This window comes from Saccoglossus kowalevskii, chromosome 10 (genome assembly GCF_978046115.1).
Source record: "Saccoglossus kowalevskii chromosome 10, keSacKowa6.1, whole genome shotgun sequence".
In the NCBI taxonomy this organism is placed as follows: Eukaryota; Metazoa; Hemichordata; class Enteropneusta; family Harrimaniidae; genus Saccoglossus; species Saccoglossus kowalevskii.
In genome coordinates this window covers 22,565,112-22,586,165 of record NC_140650.1, presented here as the reverse complement: position 1 = coordinate 22,586,165, position 21,054 = coordinate 22,565,112, and the positions used below count along the sequence as shown (strand labels likewise).

General features: G+C 34.9%; 2 protein-coding genes across 2 annotated transcripts; both read right to left on the bottom strand.

Annotated features, from left to right (window-relative positions):
- LOC100367414 (protein mono-ADP-ribosyltransferase PARP14-like) lies at window positions 1-12,247 on the bottom strand. The gene is made up of 14 exons (XM_085504645.1): window positions 10,864-12,247; window positions 10,143-10,643; window positions 9,819-10,024; window positions 8,991-9,233; window positions 8,409-8,624; window positions 7,545-7,680; window positions 7,044-7,205; window positions 6,798-6,863; window positions 6,503-6,699; window positions 4,978-5,055; window positions 2,582-2,948; window positions 1,500-1,648; window positions 612-789; window positions 1-316 (listed from the first exon to the last, which is right to left on the bottom strand). The coding sequence occupies exons 1-14, from the start codon at window positions 12,245-12,247 to the stop codon at window positions 30-32; spliced, it is 4,170 nt and encodes a 1,389-aa protein (XP_085360771.1). The 3' UTR covers window positions 1-29.
- A 97-nt stretch (window positions 12,248-12,344) lies between these two features.
- Window positions 12,345-20,692, bottom strand: LOC144350806 (protein mono-ADP-ribosyltransferase PARP14-like). Its single transcript, XM_085504644.1, has 9 exons — window positions 20,668-20,692; window positions 20,078-20,248; window positions 19,663-19,779; window positions 19,211-19,381; window positions 18,384-18,479; window positions 17,921-18,106; window positions 14,621-14,878; window positions 12,752-12,994; window positions 12,345-12,571 (listed from the first exon to the last, which is right to left on the bottom strand). The coding sequence occupies exons 1-9, from the start codon at window positions 20,690-20,692 to the stop codon at window positions 12,345-12,347; spliced, it is 1,494 nt and encodes a 497-aa protein (XP_085360770.1).
- Between the last annotated feature and the right edge of the window lie 362 nt (window positions 20,693-21,054).

Sequence of the window (21,054 nt, the reverse complement as noted above, 5' to 3'; positions counted from 1 at the left end):
TAAATTTATATTATATTTGAAAAACACATTTATTTAAAAGTGATATTATACTCAGGATAGGCCATAGCATCATTAAAAACAACAAAAATTTTAGGATTCTTCTCATCATCCACAACACTGTCATACCGATCGTATGATTTATTTGGATTCTTATATGGTGGTATAACAAGGCTTTCATGACCAACAGTGAATACACCAGTTAATACTTTACACTGGTAGACGTGCTTTTGACCGTTGGAATCAACTGGTGAGTATGTGCTCCTTGCAGAGTACTTGGAGTCGAGAGCAAAGTAGCTCCCTTCACCATACACAGTGGCTGTAAGCAAAATTTGAAGAAAGTTAGTAAAGGCATGAATGGGCTTAGCTGCCGCCAGGGTAAAATTGTGCTCAAATAACTTTACTCGATGACCACTGACAATTTCATTCAATTTTTTATATAGAAACATGTGAAAGCAAACATATTGTGATTTGTCGGGACATGCATGAATATCATGATTATCGAGAAACTACTATATTTAACAATTTTGAAAAAATAAAACATTCCAACAGTAAGATCCCAACCTGAGAGCAAGTCAGGCAGCATATATCAAATAACTATTTGAAGAACTTACCATTTTTACCACAAAAACTTCTGTTAAAACCATCATGGTTAATTTTATCAACACTGTCACCTTTTGTACCATGATATAAAATTCTTTCATTGTCTGTTCCCGCTGGATTCTTAGCATCCATGTCTTGTTTAAGGATCATATATTGTCGATATAATCTTGGGTTCTGTACACGTTCAATCTTCAAAGGCAAATGTATAAAGAATAATATTTATTGTGATCATCATACTGCGGCGTGGTAATACTTCAGCACACTGTGAGACTTAGGACGAGAAATGTATGAAAGGTGTCTTACAACCGCATTCATTCAACCACTGTTCACCGCTTCAATAATTTTTGCAATATACGTGGTTTATATATCGTTTAAAAGACATTCAAAATGAGTGTGACGTTCAAACAAGAAAAGAAAACAAGATGGGATGAATATTTTTTTTTGTGTCTGGCCTTTTGATATCCGCAATTGCAAGGTATTGTAATGTAACACGAACATCTTTACTCTGTGATATAAGGCAAGTGGCACCGACTTGAGGTTTAAGCTCTATGTTTCCTTGAAAAACGCCTATTCCCAAAATACCCCAAGTACATGAATATCAAAACATTCCAACAGTATTTTTATAGAAATATAAAAATATGAAAGTGTAAACTTTTTTTAGTATATGCTGAAATAGTGGATTAGGATGCAAAAGATAAATATATGCACCAGTTTATAGGAAGCAATCAGATATTTAACCAGCGAAAAACATGTGCGTACAAAGTTTTTACTCATTTGAACAAAATATTGCTGACAAACGAGAAATATTCAGTGATGTCAATCAACTAGCTCATACTCCCTGTGTTACGTACTAATTACGGGCGAAATCAATTTGAATGCAGAATCCATTACAACAGTACCTTTATTACATTGCTGTTAGTTCCCCAAAGCAAAGTTTTGAATCGTTTCTCGACAGTTTGGTATTCATTAGAAGTGGCAGATATATATTCCACTTTCACAGTTTCATTATCGGCCATTGTGGTCCAACTTGATGGCAGTGGTACGCCGCCTAACGAAAAAGAATAAAAACACAAAACACTCAGGAAAAAAATGAAGAATATACATTTTTACAAAACAATATTTGTTAAAGAAAAGCATTCAAATGATCATATAAGTAACACATCGGGATAATGATCATTACAGGTACCGACATATCAAAATCAAAGGTAAACCTAGTTATGTGTTTGTTCAAAGAAGTCAAATATAATTGTTGACGGTCGAAAGCCAGATTTTTGACGAGTCGTTTCAAGGACAATAGTAAAAATATTATCATAGTGGAGATAATATTATGAGGTTATTATCAGAATACCTCAAAGTATGCACGAAGACAGTACAGCCACAGGCGCTCGGTACGTTTCTGTGATAATCAAAGAAATATACAGTAGGGGTCGAGAGATCGTTCCGAAGAGCATTTACTTTATTTGAAATCATATTTCGAAAAACGATTGATTTTGGGACTTTTCGTTTTCACGCCGACAGTTCTTGCCGACCTTCTATACTATAATGGTTACAGGGCCGGGCGATCTCTCGACCCCTATTGTTTATTTCTTTTATTATCACGGAAACGTACCGAGCGTCTGTTAGTACAGCTTGAATATCGGACGCGCAGCTGTCTGAGTGCATATTTCCAGGTATTCCCGTAATAACCTTAGTATAATACATCTTTTCTTTTCAATGATAAACCATGGGACTGCCGAAATCCAAAATGTTTAGAACAGAATCAGCGAACTTTTTTGTGTGGAGTCAGGTCAAACTAGAGTGGCAGCCATGTTTGTTTTTATTATTAGAGGACGCTTTCGTGCGTAATCATTCCATATTTGGAATTCGCATTTTCTAATCTGGTAAGATGAAAATACCCCGTAAAATACCGCAAAATTACGGCACGCTGTAACTTATGGCGTTACGGTGACAGATGTATAATAATAAATTATATTATCATTACCTTCTTTCAATTCTCTTTTGACTTCCCCAGTAGATAAATCGTCTAGATCCACCTCAATCATTTCTTTGAAAATAATTCTGTATGTGCGTCTTTCAATTTCGAAATCTACGTGGGGATTCCCAGAATGTCTTGCCTGTTCAATTATTCCACAGATTTCATCTTCATATGCTTCAAAATCTCCACTATTAGTATGAAACTTCCACGTGACATTTTTGGCAAGAAGCATTGCTTCTCGCTTTCTTCCTTCCTCGGCACTGATACGATCTAGTATTACATTAACAAAATTGTGCACATGCATGACAGATTGTGAGACTCCTTGTATTGCTAGCCGCTCGACACGTCCAGTATTTATTTTCTGAACATTAACCTGAAACATATAAATAAATTAAAGGACTTTTTAGCCTGATGACTGATCCAAACTATTTGTTTGCTTTCTGGAGGAGTTTGGTTTAGACATTTCAAAATAGTCGAATAACTGTGGCTTCAGTCAATATCAACCCCCTGTTTAGAAGAAATCAAAGACAGCAGCCAAAGACCGTAACTGATTTGCATTATTTTTCATTTGTCCCGTAAAATACTTGAGCCATACATTCTAAAACAAATTGACTTTATTGAAAATTCACGATGACAAAATCATGTGGCTGGTGCAAATGATTTCATTCTTCTCATAAAGAGCTCTAATTATCAAGTTCATCATCAGAAATGATGAATGCCCGAAATTGCCAATCCATGTGGCAGCCAAACCAAGTATCTTATCCAGATTATTTTATTTTATCGTAAGAAAGTTAGGTCATATATATACACAATATCAAGTTGAACAGTTAAAGTAAGCATGAGAAACAAATGCGCCAAATTATGGCAATTGTTATCCAAACCAATCAATAAAAACCTCTCTTTACATATAAACACAACACATTTCATATTAATATGTCCAATGGTTAAGAGGAATGGAAGTGTTCTTACTATTTATCACACTTTAAGAGGTCAAAGTAAATTCTCATTCTGTTAAGAATTAGTTGTGCCATTAGCTACCAGTAACCATATCTGACAGCTGTAAATTGATAAACATTTGTTGCAAAAATCTTGGAGAAATGTTTTAACTATAACAACTGTAGCATGTTGCTAAATCATATTGCTAATCTAATTTACTAAAAATCGCGAAACATTTATTTTAAACCTTCTTAGAAATACTAATCACATTTATCTTGAAATTATAAAATGATTTTAGATCGTCAATCTTCCATTAAAAAAAACGAAAGTAGTCACAACTTATGATATTTCCCGCGATCTGATGTTGTTGTTTCAACAAAATTAATCTAATATTTAGAGTGCTTAAATGTCCTTCAGAAACCTGCTTCCAGCATTCTGGTAAAAAAAGCACCAGCCACCATCTTGTATACATAAATCTTTAAGTACTCAATACTTCTAGTGATACAGAAGTGCCGAATTGTTCACAAATCTTCAAACATTCTTCATATAAACATTAACGACCAACTGATACAAAAAATGGTATGACACATACACATAAGAAGACATTTGTGATATGCGATCTTTGTAATAATACAGGAAGTACTCAGAAACAGTATAAAATGCTTATCATGTTAATCTTCATCAACGCCTTGTAGCATCTTTACACAAAGTGCAATCCAACTTAAACAAATTATCATGGTTGTTTGATTGCTGCATTAACAGATAGCGACAACATGTTAGAAATATATTTCCCACAAAAAACTCTTTCAGATGAGTTAACATTTCGTTTGTAGTATCATCAAAGCACATCCGAATATATTGAATACACATAACAAATAAACTACGCTAATGCTACAAACAGATCTGAAATGTGTGTGAAGTATTAGTTAGAACGGTAATAGCTGTAACTATCTTCTCCAATGTTTGTCATTTATGCCAATTTGTAATAGCCATCACCAAAAATATGGTCACTGAAAGCATAGAATATACAAACAATGTACATTATATCATTTGCAAGTGGGAAAAGTTAACCATGGAGCTATGTTCAGGTCTTACGGTACAAATTAACAACTTACCAGGGACCCTGGCTAAATGTTAAATGTTTTCACTGAGTTTCCAACAATTTTAACAAAATGGCATCTACTTGACCCTTAGTTTTTCACATCGCATTTGTATGTGCTTTGTATAGGGTCACTTTGCCCATGTAATTGTGTCTAAAACAGTATTTTGGTAAGAAATTATTATCTTCATATGGTTATAATTAAACAACAAAAACATGTTCAAAATCCCAGCCATTACTGTTTTTATTGTGGCGAAAAACTATAACCATGCTCATGGTAGCCAATTAAACTATACGTGCACTGTACAATACGGCTCTTCTTACTCTGCTTGCAGCTTTAATTATATATGTGAAAATATAATATTACCTCAAGTGGTTCAGCTACTTTGTTTATTTCAGACATATCTTCATTTGTGAGCTTCTTTACTGTTTCTTTTGTGATAGTCTGTTTTGAGATAATGTGACATTTTACATTTTTAATATGAAATGGGATAATTTCGGTCTTGCACGTTAAATGAATAATTGAGCCTCGTAAATTACGCATGCCGTTAATCCTAGATCACACTCGTATGTATATGAGATTATTACGACGATACCTGAAAGTATGCACGAAGACAGTACAGCGAGGTGTCTTTGTGTGAAGTCTGGTCAAACCCTGGTGGCAGCCATGTTTGTTTTTATTATTAGAGGACGCTTACGCGCATAATCATTCTATATTTCCTAATATAGTAGGATGAAAATACCCCGTAAAATATCGCAAAATTACGGCATGCTGTAGCTTACGGTGACAGATGTATAATACTATTAAATATGTATATGCTTGAATATTGAAAATCGGAAGTAATGAGTTGTGACCTTACAGTGTCAATGTATTCCAATCCCACTAATTCATCGATTTTGGTAATAGCGTTTTTGATAACATCCTGGCTATCAGCATATATGTGTAGAATAATAGTATCAATCATCTTGACTCTGGCAGAGTTATCAGAACCTCCAAAAATATATTTTAATACTCCTGCGTTACAAGTAGAACAGTGGATAGGTAACAAATATTATAATTAACATCCGAATATATTTTACAGGCAATGTCTTCGAACGGTACAACATAGTTTAGTTTGTTGGTAAAACAAAAAAACCTTGTCATTTTTTCCAGTAAAAATAGTTAAATAACCTTGACACACTTGAACAAGTATTGTATATTATACTTCTAATTCGTTGCTTGGCCAATGTTATAATTACCGATGAGCGTCATTTTCGTCTATTTTTTATTTGACTTTACCTTGAATTTTGTTGGGACACAAATAGGCATTAATATATAATTTTATATTTGACCTTCAATTGACATGGCTCAAATTATGGATGAATCACTTTGTAAGTCGCCTTTTTAATTGAAGAAATCGAATATCAAATTTTGGAGAAATATATTATATGACTTGGCAATAATAGGTTATAGTTAGTGACTTATGAACGTTACTTGACCTTTATATTTTAGTGAATTATTGTCTATCAAAATAAATTTAAGAGAAGGATTTTAAAATTTGATACAATTTTGTTCACATTCTGAGAGGAGGAAGACTAAGTAGTTTAAAAAAGACACTTACCCCGTGCTCTACCAAGTATCCCTCTAGTATGCTTCATAGGGGTACCAATCATACTCTTCATTTCATCGTTGAATATTGCAACCAGAGGTGACTGAAATATCGTGATCCGAATGACTTCCAGGAATCGCGGATTGCATTGCTGTACAAACTCACTAATGGCATTCAAGATATCATGAGCAACGTTTTTGGGAGCAAGCTCAAGAATTCCTGTCACAAAAAAAGTGATGAATGATAAAATATTGAGTTGAAAACAAAAATCTAGCTGTTCTACAAAGCACGGGCAGTGCATACAATATTAGAGCGTTCGTCATCCTTACCTGCTCCAACTGCAGGTATGGCAATCGATTTCAGTTTGTGTATCTCAGCAAATTTTAACATCTTAATAACACTATCTTCTAATTTTGTGTATGGTGATATCATATGAAGTATCTTATTACATTTCAAATATCCAGCACCAGTCATGACGACAGTATCGGCCGGCTGTCGACCTATAGTATAAAAGAAATTACAGACCCATAATGAATTATTTTAGAAGCAATAACTTAAAAAAAAAACAATATTAAAAAGTTAAAGTTATTAACAGTACCTAGATTCTGACATTCTGTCACAATGGATTGTCCTCCTTTTTTCAAAATAGCTTGAGATACTGCACCTGCAAATTGATTAGAATAATAATAATGACTAGAATGACTTTTAGCTGAACTGGTCCATGCTTAGCCTTTGAAATGCATATTGCCCCAGTAAAACCAATGATATTAACCTAAAACATATGAGAAATAAATGTTGGTGACCCAATTTATACTGCTATTATAGTTACTGTGATGATACATACCAAGTTTGAGGTCAAGGTCGCGATTGCTGCTGTTAACTATAGCTTCAGTGGTTTCATTTGTTATATCTCCTTCCTGTAACTGCACCAATATTTTACCAATCACCATCTGACAGTCACCATTATTCCTAGATTTCTCCTTAAATTGCATGAATACGGACTTCTCTGTGAACAATTATATAATAAATATAGTTGCAAGGCAGTAAGCTGGGCAAAGCTATAGCCCCATGGTTACAGTTGTCATCGGTACATATTACGAGCAAATGATATACTCGATTATGGCTTCATTTTTTATGAATTATTTATGAATTATGAGTGAGATATAATATGATCGAAAAATACGAAATTTGTTTTCTCTCACCAGCTATGGGTGTCTTTGCGAATTCATAATAATCCACATGCAAAAATAAGTTGCAGAATACAAAAACATACTCCAAACATACAAACAAGGTTGAGGCCAATTTTGTAATACTACAATTAAAACAAACAAACAAACAAACCAACCTTGATTGTAACCCGAGGCGCCTTGTAATCTTTGATGCCCAGAATGAATGAATCCTTCTTTTTTCTTGTGCTGTTTCATCGGACTAAAGCTACCACCTCCATAACTATTCCATCTCCCTATTTCATCTTCAAATGCCTGAAATTAAATTGCCATTGGATCTTACTTATACGTTTTATTTTCATTGTTATATTTTAGCCACTCCAAAAATTGTTCTACCACTTTTATTACTTTTATTATTCAATGCATTCATTTTCTTGAATAAATTACACCATGTGGTGTGAAAACAAACTTTCAATAAACTTTGAACTATTTAACAGGAAACACTGTGCCAAAATCCCAGTGAAATCGTTATGTTGCATTACATGATGGGTACTGAGAACAAAGGTTAAATCAGGTACAATCTGGAAGCATAATATCCATGCTTCCTCATTTTATGATTATGATTTTTCAATAAAAGGCAAGTAACAAGTAGTTCGTTATTTTTAATGCGCAATTATTGTAGTTGTCAGGTGTTCGAATTTGTCAGCAATGTCATAGTAATGTGGTTGTTCATACACTTATTACTTGAATAAAATATAGCATGCAACAAAATCTAGTGAATGATTTTGGTGATTATAAGTACTATGGACAATGCATGTTTCTAAATGGTTTTGGGAAAAGGTAAGTATATTCCTGAACGTTCCTATTCACATGTACCCGAGTTAAGAGGATTGCTTTGAATTCACATCATACTAGTTTCCAAATTGCATTGCTAAACTTTTGAGACATATACTAAAAGTGATTCATTAAAATAGCACAAGAAAACACAAAATAAATTCTAAGAGTCACATATCAATGAGCAATTGCAAGAATGGCTACAATACCTGTATTGCTAGAAAGTCATACACCACAAAGCGTATATCAGAAACAGAGCTTGAAGGATTGGCATTGATGTATGCAATGACTTCTTCATACATAATTTTAGCAGTCGCATCTCCTGGAAATCCTAAACCACCAGTACCAATAGCGGGGAAAGCAATGGATTTATAGTCACTCTGTGCTGCTGTGTTTAAACAATTTTGCATAATTTTGCCCAAAACCTGAAATATAATGTAATAAATTGGAAATAACATACCCAATAGTAGATCTTTCGAACACAAGTTGAAAAGGGAGAATACTAAACAAATGAGTGACAACAACAACTGACAAATCAATCCACAAAATAAAATTAATACGTTGCATATTGAGAATCGATTATGGCGATAAAATATAATTTATTGGAATTTACAATGCTATAATAAAATTTCTGTTCTGAAGAGTCTCCTTAGATGTTTAACCTGGTAGTGACCGGCTCACAGACAAACCAACACAGGCGAACAAACACATTGACTACCTTAGCATACACACAAAGCTAGTTCAGAACTTAACATACACTTGTGACAAAATGGAACATGCAACTAACCTACCTGACTAGCTTTACTTGTATTATTATTATTCCATTTACAACATATTACATGGTAGATGTTATTACATTGTGTGTTTCCGCCACTGGTTATAATAATATCCCCTTCGTTTGTAGACACACCACTCGTTGTTTTATTATTAATTTCTTGCTGTAACTGTACTCCCGCTGCTTGTAAGATGGATTTAGAAACAGCACCAGTGTCGAGATCCAAAGTTGGTCGAGTTGTGTTCACAATTACATCAACCTGTAAATAAAACAAAGTTCTTGTTTTCAGGAATGGTAAAATAAGTTATTTCCGTCAGTGTAAGGGATTCAGCTTTACAGCGAGGCACGAGATTCATTTGTCATAATATATTAATGATCATGATATTTTAAATTACACTTTGAATTCCGAAGGAACTATTTTCACAGAAAGTGCAGAGGAGGATGTGGGCATTGTTTCAATCGCACGGTTTGGTGTAAATATGCTACATATATGGTTGTCAAATATATGAATCTTGGTTTACAAAGATGATTATAGAGCTTTATATGGCTCGATGTTTTATGACGAGATTGAATTATTTAAAATGAAGACAGATTATATCATTACACAGAGTTTGTGTATAACATTTCTGAAAGGAACTGTTTAATCTCCAAAGGACCTCAGTCATTCAACTTTCGAACCACTGCCACTATAAAATGTTACATGAAATATGAATAAAGTTATAATTCACATTCATTTCATATTTTCTAAGAAAACAACGCTACGGGATTATGGCTAATGCATGGGTAATTGCGTAGAATTCAGCATTTTAGTTTAAAGTTATCAATATAATTATGTGATACTCACCTTCTCTGCAGATATACTTCCCTTAACCAAACGAACTGTCTTCCCCCCTCTTACGCTAATTTCTCCTTTGTTTGATGTGACCTGGATACCGTGACTTGACAATCCCACGTGTGTGGTTCGAATATTTCGTGCTGTTTTAATATCTTCTGCTTGCTGCCCTATTCTATTTAATCTTCCACCATGTATTTTCCTTTTATGGCGATGACCTGTATACAAATATTTGGTTTGATAGTTACATAATCTTGAGCACATAGCACAGGTACTTCCGCAGTTGCTTATATACATATGATTGTTTTATTCTTAAATTATATTACATATATTTACCTAAAGGTGAAGGAGTACTAGTATCATCTGCTGTCAGGGTGAATTTATCCTCTCCAAAATGTTTTAACATAGCATTCTTAAAACTCTCACAAGTCTTGTCAGAGATATCCACCAAGCGTATCTCCACTAATATACCTGGTTGAGTGTTTTCAGCCCAGTCATCAACAGCACTGACAATGGTTTTTGTGCACATGTCAAGGGGAAATCCCAATGTCCCTGAACTGATTGCTGGTATGCCTATTGAGCTGTATCCCAACTCTTCGGCCAGAGCCAGACTGTTCTGCACTGCATCTGTAAGCAAATTTTCTTCTTGAGAATATAGATCCCATACTGGTGAGTTCCGACTTTGATGCGTTACTTTGTTTGATGATGGTCCAACAGCATGAATGATTCTTTTACATGGCATCTTACCACTAGTCGTATGCACTACTTGGCCTGAATGCACTACTCCATACTGTTCCCTTAAAATAGTTTCAGATTCTTGTTTTATTGCAGGTCCACCTAGTGATACATAAATGTGACTGTGATTATCAATTAGTCCAACAAATATGTATTTACAATTAGAATTATCATTCTGGAACAAATTCACATATTTACTTGTTAGTTATTTTCATTAATTAAGATATGTATCTATTTGACAGGGTTGTTCACCTAAAGCATATAGAGTGTCAGTATAAAAATAAAGGCAGTATAATATATGCAATTCACCAGTTTATCTCACCTGCTTCTGCAATTGCTTTAGATAATCCACCTGTATAACTCAGAGATGTGTTTGCAAGGTTGACAACTACATCAACATCCATTTTTGTTAAATCTCCTTTGCTTACTACAATGCTTCTACCGCCATGGATTGCATTCTGGCACACAAATTCTTCAATGTGGTTTCTTGCCTTTTCCCCAGCGCCTTTTATTTCAATTTCAGATGGGTCATTTATGTCTATTTTGCAGTTTATCTCGTTTTCCACTATCTTAATGATATACTTTCCCTTTTCTTCCTTGAAAAGTTTTGGCACGCCAGGTTTGTCCACTTGATGATGATATCCATGAATAACATCAATTAGTTTTTGAACCTTCGCTCTTGCTGTCTTAACATCATTTTTAGTACCTTTCAAAAGAAATCCAACCATTGGACCATTGTATTGTGGCATGATTTTGACCCTGGACGCAATCTGTATTTCGATAATGTCATCCTTTTTGTATTCAGAAATGTAGCGTAGTTTGCCATTTTCTGCTTCTACGATATCTTCAATGGTGGTGTGCGCTCGAATGAACGTGTTTAGCTCACACATGACCATATCCACATCAGTCTTAAAGCAAATAATCAACACACTATTGTGCTCTTTTGAAATAGTGACATTCTTTCTTTCTTCCAGATCTGATACCATGGTCTTCCATTCAATTTGCTGTAAAGCTGCCCCTGACTCCGGTTTTATGTCTATTCTGACTTCCTTTATGTCAGTTTTAATAATGTCAACAGCTTTGTTGAGAGTGGCTTTGTCAATGGCTGAGAATACAATCTCATCGTCTTGTAAAAGATAACATGCATCTATCTTTACAGAACTAAAGTAGTTGTGTACACGTTTAGAGACTTTACTATTTTTAAGATACTGCAACCATAATGTATTTGGTGGTTTCATCTTTATAGTTGATAAACCTCCCAATGTCTCGTACATTAATATTCTTGCTTTTGTTATATCATGAGGAAGCCCTGCCAAAGACAATGTATTTGTTTCAGGAACAATCGCGACATCTACTTCAGAGAATTTGTCGTGTACCAGATTTCTGTATTTGCACATCAATAGCTGTCTTGCTTGAAGGGCATTTACTTTGATTTTCTCGGTGATTCTCTCCCTTGCTTTCTGTATTTTATCTTCATTTTCGTTGACTACACTCTCTATTCTCGATTTAAGTTCAGAAACGTTATTAGACTTTCCAGTTAGAAAAATTGTGCATGATGACTGGTTCATGGTCATAGACACATCTTTATCCAGGGACCATCCCTTCAAATGACCGACAATTTGGAGCCAAATGCCTTCCATTACAGAAATTGTGACAACTGTAAAACTCAGAAGATATTCATTCAGACCATTCTTCGCATCATTCATCCATGATTTGGTTATTTTGTGGAGTTTATTTGTGTTTTCTGGGAGGTCTAGTGTCAACAACAAAACATCAGTTTTGTCTTGATATGGCCACTCTACTCTACTCTACTCTAGCATGCAACCCTTTCATGGTGTTTGTAAACTCTTCTTGGTAAGTATTCATAATAAATTTGATGAGATCAGGATTTACTTCGTATGGAAGTGGTTGTGGTATTCTTGGCAAAGGGCCATCACTGGAGACAGTAAATCCAAGATATTCGTAATAAGGTTGGACGTCAAGTTCAACTCCATTTATAACATGTTGTCTTGAAATTACCGATTTAACAACTGTAGAATATATACAATAATATATTATTTAGTGATAATTTAATGTGACAAACTATTGTAATTGAAATGTGACACATTTGAATCAACTCCAACTGTTCGTACAAAATACCAGTACAAAATAATGGCCATATGAAAAAAAAAGCTGTGTGTTGATTGAGTAAAGTATATTAATTATCATACATTGATAGTCTTCGAAGTATACCACAGAAACATGTTTTTCATGATCTAGTGTTACTTCTTCTACATCACCACCACCACTTTTTTTCTGATTCTCAAAATACAATTCAATTGTGTCTTTAGTGATATTTTCTGGTAGATTTGGAATCAGAATAATGTCAGTTACAGTCACCGGTTTCACCACAAGTGTGGCACCATTCAGTGAACGTTCACTAACTTTCTGGACAATCTTTTGAAAATGTGAATCTGAAAATGACATTGTCTAAAAATTAATAAATAAGTGTGACATTCATTTCTTTTGGATCAATACCCATCCCACCCCTGAAAACTATATAATTACATGATGCTGGCCTAAAACAGATATCATTTCATTTTAGTTCCATTTGCGTCATCTCCAGCCAGCTATTTTGTACCCAAGGTTCTATTTAAAAATTATGTCTACTCAACATATTCTTGCTATTAGTAGTTGCTTTGGTGTATCCACATAAATGTGGGGAAACAAACAGGCTTCTCAACTCAACTTTTCCTGAATGATATTACTTGATAGTTAGTAGGTGTGCTCTGAATATTCCATTCTTGAAATACTGCCTGTATATCCTTCGGTTTAATCTGGATCCGTTCTTGCATATGCACAACATCAGCCATACACAGATCCTGCACTTCCCCCTCTTTTATATGGTGCTATGGTACCTAACTACCAGAACAAGGTCTTTTAAATTTTACTGTTGTACTCATTTTGTTGTTATAAGAAAATAGGAAGCCCAATATTAAAGAAAGTTTGTTCATGTCCAAAAACTGGTGACATATGTTTGATCATTCGCATTGAAGAGTTTGGTAAGGTTTTACCATAGCAATCTGTATTTATTGGAAGAATCAAGTTTATGGTTACTGGTTATAGCTTCACGTGAAACATGTGGGTAATGCAATTTTTTGCAAATATTCATTGTAATGGTGTTGTTGTTACACGAGCCAGTGAAGAAAGATTGGTGAATGTTGCATATATTGGAGTTCACAATTTTTTGCATGCCGAGAAATTGTAAATTGAAATGTGATTAAATTGTTAGTGTTGATGACCACATTGGTGAGATGAGAGCATTACTTACGACAATACAACCTGACACTTATCATGTTATTAGTGCTTTGAGTAACTTGATGGATACATAGTCCTGGTAGAGCCTAGTGACAAGTAATGTGATGTGGTGATGAATAAAACGACTCGTGTGTTGAGATATTTCAGGAGAAATTTGCAAGATAATTAGATAGATCAGTACTACGTGCAGGATAAAACTTTCAAGATAAACGTTTAAGGGAAAGCAAATGATATGAACAGAATCAAGTGACTTATGCTCACCTCTGTGGACAGTTGGCTGAGAGAACATTTTGAGTGCAACACAAATGTTTTCTCTAAACATGATATGATCTAGGTTAATGCAACCTAGGGGGCACAAGACTGATAAATTATTACAGACATGTACCAGCTACATGATATGAAGATCTTAAGCAGGTGTTGCAAGGGATGATCAATAAAGTAGTTATATATGCGAGTCATACAATGATGAGAATCGATAGAAGCAATAATAATAAGTTATCCCAATGCAATACATGACACTGTATATACAATTACATATACACTGGATAATGCCAGTATTGATATGCTTTATCATTCATTCCAAAATTTCAATCTGCGAGCATTGTGTTCATGATGTTAAACTACATTAATATTCACAAAACTGCCCATGAATCGTTTTTTTTTTGCATTTAATACTGAAGACTGAAAAACAATTACATGCGTATCTAACATTAATAATGGAAAAATAGGGATAGTGAATATGTGTCTTTTCAAAACAATGTCTTTGTCATTAGCATTCATACCTTGTATGTCTTGGTTATATATTGCTAGCATTGTACCTGGTTCTTCGCCGAATAATAATTTCGAATTGCCTTCTATACCAGTTCTACTATTCAGAAACAGATCAATATTTTCTTTTGGTGTGTCATCTGCAAGTCCTGTTATCAATAAACATTGTTTGTCCCTTGGTAGTTTCTTTCTTTTACTCTTTTTTGTAGGTTCTTTCACTGTCAGGGTGATATTATCTAGAGTGTGTTGACGTTGTAGTACTTCCATTTTAGCTAAAAGACATGGAAAACCAAAGAAAAGTCCCGTGTATTAAAAATTAATTAATTCCAGAGCACCTCCACTACAAATTAAATTTAAATTGTGAGATACCAGAAATAGGCTAATGATTTGATAATCAATGTGCATTTTTCAACATTAAACTAATCATGTCTGTGGATTACCCCAAAATGAACCAAAATAAATATTATGCAAATTAAGAAATTGTTATGCATAGATTTCAGAGGGGCGGACGCCCACCCGAAAAAAACGCCCCTCAATCAAGCTGAAACCCTTTTTAGCGCCTCAAAATGCAGTAAATAGCGTTTCAGAAAGTCTAAAATTCAGATCTCATGTTAAATTGTTCGTGCCGCCGCCTCTCCAATGGGCAATCCTGAAAAAAATGATGGAAAGCCTTAAATTAATATGAAAATTAGGTAGTTATTATGCTAAAAACAAATTAGGTCGTTGCTTTCATTGTCTTAAAGAATTTATGTACCAAGACTCATTGATATATTGATGGAAAAGCTGAAAAAATGATTAATCAGTATGCAAAGTAGGTGCACAGATGTTTACCGCAGATTTATCAGCACATGAGATATCAGTTGAAAAGCAATAAAATTGACTAATCGTTGTGCAAATTATATAGGTAAAATCATCATGCAAATTAATTAGGTTTTCAACCAAAAACTATTCAAATCTGCACATTAGCCTCGTGCACCTATGCATCAAGTTTCAACACGCACACAGATACAGACATACAAAAGCACTAACTGCAGACTCTCTTTATGTGCCTTGTACATGGGATTCAACAAATAAATGTCAATGACAATTTCCTGTCTAGTTTTAGGTTGTAGTGACTGTAAACATCAGTCCCAAATAATTATTTACACTCATGTGACAGACATGACGCAACGTGCGATTCCTTTCATTGCAGTGCCCATGACATCCATTATGCATTTCTAGCACATGATGATCCCCCCCGGGGGGCACCCTATATGCCGTTACTACCCCATGTGTGTTCCAAATTTAGCAGAGGGGGGGGTCACCTTCTAAAGCGGGCCCACGCGGGAGGCAAATAGGCCTTTTTAAATGCTAATGTTTGCAATAGGTCCCCAGGATTAACCTCACGGGGTTGCTGCGCTCGCTGTAAGCTTGCAGCAACCACTCCAATACACCTCTCCAGGCCCCGAATTGGCAGACCATAGCCCCGACCAGGCTCCAAACGCCCGCCCGAACTTACCCACTGGGCACTTTCCCGCCACTTCAAATACGAGCATTCGGAAAGTCATCCCCGGAGTCATCCACACTTCGCGCCTCGGCCTCATTTGCACAGATCGATAAGATGGCTCCCGATTCGAGAGGTATCAATCGCGGCTCTTGCCAAATTTGTCCGGATTACGACGATTTCGTTTTTGATTTCGTCTTTTAGCTCCTGCTTTCTTAAGTTTAGGATTTGCAACACAGCAACCATAAGTAGCTTGTTTGAGTTGATCACACTCCACTTGAATGCAAACAAACGGCAGAAATTGCTCGCAATAGAGACTGAGATGTTCTCAATATTGGGGGTACTAAATTTACATTGCGTCCGCAATAGGTGGTATGGTTTGCCAATGTGCTGCCAGCCCTAGGGGTTAGAAGCCTATTATTTTTTAGCAAGAATGCACGTGGTGTAAGGAGTGACCCCCGGGGATCTACCATCTTGAATAAGATGTTGAAACATGCATGAGTTACATGTAAAGTTCGACATGTGTGCAATATGAATCTAAAACAAGCATTTTTTAAAAACAAAATTTTCACCAGTTGGCCATTCTGAATCAAATTAGGGGGAAAATAACTTGCATCAAGGACTTATTAGGCTCAATGGGCATACCAAGTTTGAATGAAATATGTACATGCACTATATATCGAGAAACAAATGGTGTGTCACGTATGATATGGCGTGTCAGGCATCTCGAGGTTTAGATGGATGGACAGAGTCACCGGTTTTGGATTATGTTTGAACAACGTTCATTTGTGTAAATATGATTCTGGCAAAATTACTGAGGTCACATGAAAAGGGTAGTCATGCCTTTTGTCTGATACCTCGAATTTTGCACTGGCTGCACACTTCTCGCCACAACATGAGATGTATATTAATAAGATTACAAGATCAAACATAATCGTATCATATGATACATAGTCACAGCTCTTGTTCAATGCCTTTATTATAACATCGGTTGTACATGCCTATCTGCAATAGTTAAATAGGTAAGGCACCTGCATTATAATTAGGTCGTATGACCATAATTGGTCATCTGATATATTAGTCACATCTGTTGTCACATGCCTTAATTATAGCAAAATTAACAAAAGCGTTAGATATTTCACAGTTACTCCTCTCATCCGACACCTTCAACTATGCAATTAATTAAATTTCGCTGAAACAAAATTGATCAAAAAGTGTTACAGAAATTGCTAAGTACACTTCATGATAAAATAAACAAGGCTGCCTGGCAGTCGATCATTATGAACTAAATCACAAAACGAAAGATGTTGAATTCTTGTTTTTTAGACCTAAATGGCAGGCGGTCAGTCATAGTGAACAAAACAAAAAAATGTGCACTTGCGTAACATTATGCCGATGAACGTAATGTCGCAAACAACATGCAGAATATAATTTCTCACACAAATAAAACCTCTGCCATACAGTGAAGAACACTTGGGTGCAATTGATACGAAAATATAAACACGAAACGCAAGATTCGAATTCCGCATCGTCACTGTCTGTGGACACACTCTTCGTCACACTACGATACATTGTTCCAAGAATTATAGCTTGGTTTTTGGACAATCATGTCGGACATAGGTATACAGAACAAAATACAAATCGACGTGCATATGTATTTCATCATCTGAGTAATTTTTGTACTGTATTTATACAAGCATGTTTGTGAAAATACATTGGACGGATGCACCGACAGACATCATTGGGTGTTACTCGAAATCACCCACTGACCCATTACATTTGTTTGTAATACAAATTATCATTATTTGAACACATCCAGTAGTTATATTACCTTCATAGCTTTCAAAGGTTAGAGTCATTTTTTCTGGATTATCTTTGTCAATGCTAATTAAACTTCCTCCGCCTGATCTTCTCTTGCTTTCAAAGTAAAGTTCCAACAATTCGATACTTGTGTCGGATTTGAATCCTGTAACTTCTAGTCTACAGTCTTCAAAGAGATCTTCATCACTCGATACATCTTATAATTCATGAATTAAAAAAAATAACTTGAGCATAGGTCACTTACGCTGGTATTTAGGTCACAATATGTTTACCAAAAGGTTGTCGTGAATAGTGTGCTTACCAAGAAATGAGAATGTGTACTAGTCCAGTTAATGTGAGAGTTATTTTGCAGTTTGAAAGGCTATAAATTGGTTGTAAGGGAGTAGTAATAGGAATAGTACTATTCAATCATCTTCAACAACAGTCGACTAAAAAAAGAATTTCATCCATTGTTAGAACTAATATAAATCTACCTTGAAAACTGTCAATATCTTTCATTTTTGCTTTTCGCACCTGTACTCTTTTGCTGTTAATAACATGTTTGGGGTTTTCCAAAACTCTTACCATAACTGAAATGAAATTTATAAATAAATAAATAAATAAAGCTGATGGTTCATGATAACGTATTGAATTTTCTGTGATTTGTTTGATGCACCAGACAAACTAGTTACCACAAGCCTTGTAGCAGAGATTTTACTCAATTTATTTCTTGGTTTTGTAGTTTATAAACATACCACAAACTACGTCTATGCATAAGATACATGTCACGTTAAGACTTTCAACGACACAACAGACATTTTTCACGACAAGCAAATCGCAAATCCAGGCACTACGAATTTAGAAATTTAGCTGTGTAAGAATATAACAAAAATACCGATCGTTCGTAGACAAAATTTGGAACTCGATCACAAGATGACGACAGCGTAGTACAGCTGTCGACAAAGTGCCTGGAGTAGAGCGGTCCGCGGATAATTATTATAGAAAACCATACCGGGGCTGGGCGCACGATAACAAACATTTAATAACTTGTCAAGGTAAAAAAAATAGTTTCATATTTTACAATGCTAATGAATATTGCAGTAATAAAAAGGTGCGTCATCTTATCGAGATCTGGGTCAAAGGTTTAACATGCTCTAATATAATGATAATATAATGAAACGCGAATTTCGAATATGGTTATGGTGCTAAAATAAATTTAATATAATCTGAATTAAAATAAATTCTACTTAATCATACATATGTCCAATGTTTAAAAGATTGAAGATTGAAGCTTAAATATCGGGAACTAATTTATACTGACCATCTTGGTTTTCAAAGGTAACAAAAAACTTGTAACCTTTCTGTCTACATTCTGTGACACCACCACCTCTAGCCCGGCGTTCGTTGTCAAAATACAATTCTACAGTTTCCGTCTTAGTATCCGGATCACAACCAGACACCTCTATCGTATAATTAGTGTCAACAGGCATTTCTGAAAAAGAAAAGAACATGCTCATAACTTATCAGCTTAGCATTTCATAAGGAATTCGGTTTTTATACACGCTTCTCGAGGCCGACTAAGAAGATCGTCGACGTAAGTCGGTATTTTTAAAGTAATGAACAGATGTTGGAGTCCGTATTCGGCTTTTACTGTACAATAAGGAGGTTATGTACAAATATATTTTTAGTAAGGTGTCGGGATTCCAGAGGGTGTAGAGCAGCTTTTATTATATCGGTTATGTTTAGAAAACAAGCGGGAAATAGTAAATTAACCTCGAGCTTTTCCACCAGTTTGCAGTCGTCTAGATTTTGTATCTGGTTTTGCTTTTCGCACCATCAACTTTCTTCTGTTAACAACATGAGTTGTATTTTCCAAAACTCTCATTAAAGCTGCAAAAAATAATAAATTTCAAATGAACATATGTGAGTAAAAGTTTCAAAAACACATCACCATGAGCCGAAGTATGTATTGTTGTGAATAAAAAAGCGGCAATCCGACCATTTTAATTTAGAATCGTTATAATTAATGTATTTTCCTATTCTGTAAAACTATTTTCAAACAGTAGCAACTAGGTCTTGTCGCATTCAATGAAGATTGTTCTTATATACGTTGATAGATGTTAATAACAGATACTATATAGCATAGTTTACATACACCATTAAACAAAAGAAATGTATTTGTACTCACCTTTTTTGTTTTCAAATGTCACAAAAAACTTGTCACCTTCCTGTCGACATTCATTGACGTGACCACCTCCAGAACGACGTTTGTTGTCAAAATACAATTCTATTGTTTCTGATTCTGTGTCCGAGTCACAACCAGACACTTCTATAGTATAATTACTATCATCAAATTGTTCTGGAATAAGACGTGTAAAACTTTATATAAAACATGAATCGCTTCATATTGCATTATGCCAATCACAGTTACCTATGGACACACTATTGATCATTTTACATTGGTGCACACTCGATTGGTTTCTGTTTTATTATAATTATGTTTATATTTACTCATCGCAATGATTCAATTGCTATTCAAATCTGAAAATTGATTCAAACCAAGAAATGTGTTTCATATCGTTTGATGAGTATTTGTATTACTGCATCCCGTTCAAGCAAACCATGTTTACTTGTTTTTACTTATATACAAATATACACAAATAATAGTCATCTTGTTATTGAACTAACCTTATCGAAAACAATATTGAATTTACCTTAATTCTGATTGTAATGGTGTTATTGAGTGTTTCTATTAGGAAGGGTATATATTCAATTTACCTTCAACGTTTTCAACAGTTCTCATGTAAGTTCTCGCTGCTTGTTTTACCAAAAGTGTTGTGTTCTTCACAAAATGGGTGGGTTGTTCCAATACACGTCTCACAGCTGAAAAGACCAAAAATACATCAGTGACTGTAAAGAACTATCAGACAATGACAACAATAGTGCTCACCCCAATCATGGTGATTGCAGATAAAAAGTCCGCATATTTGGATCTCATACTGTGTTTATTTACACAATTGTATTGTTATATTTTATACTAACCATCCACATTTTCAAAAGTCACAAAGAACTTGTCACCTTCCTGTCGACATTTGCTGACATCGCCACCACCAGATCGACGTTCGTTATCAAAGTACAGCTCTATTGTTTTTGGACTAGTGTCTG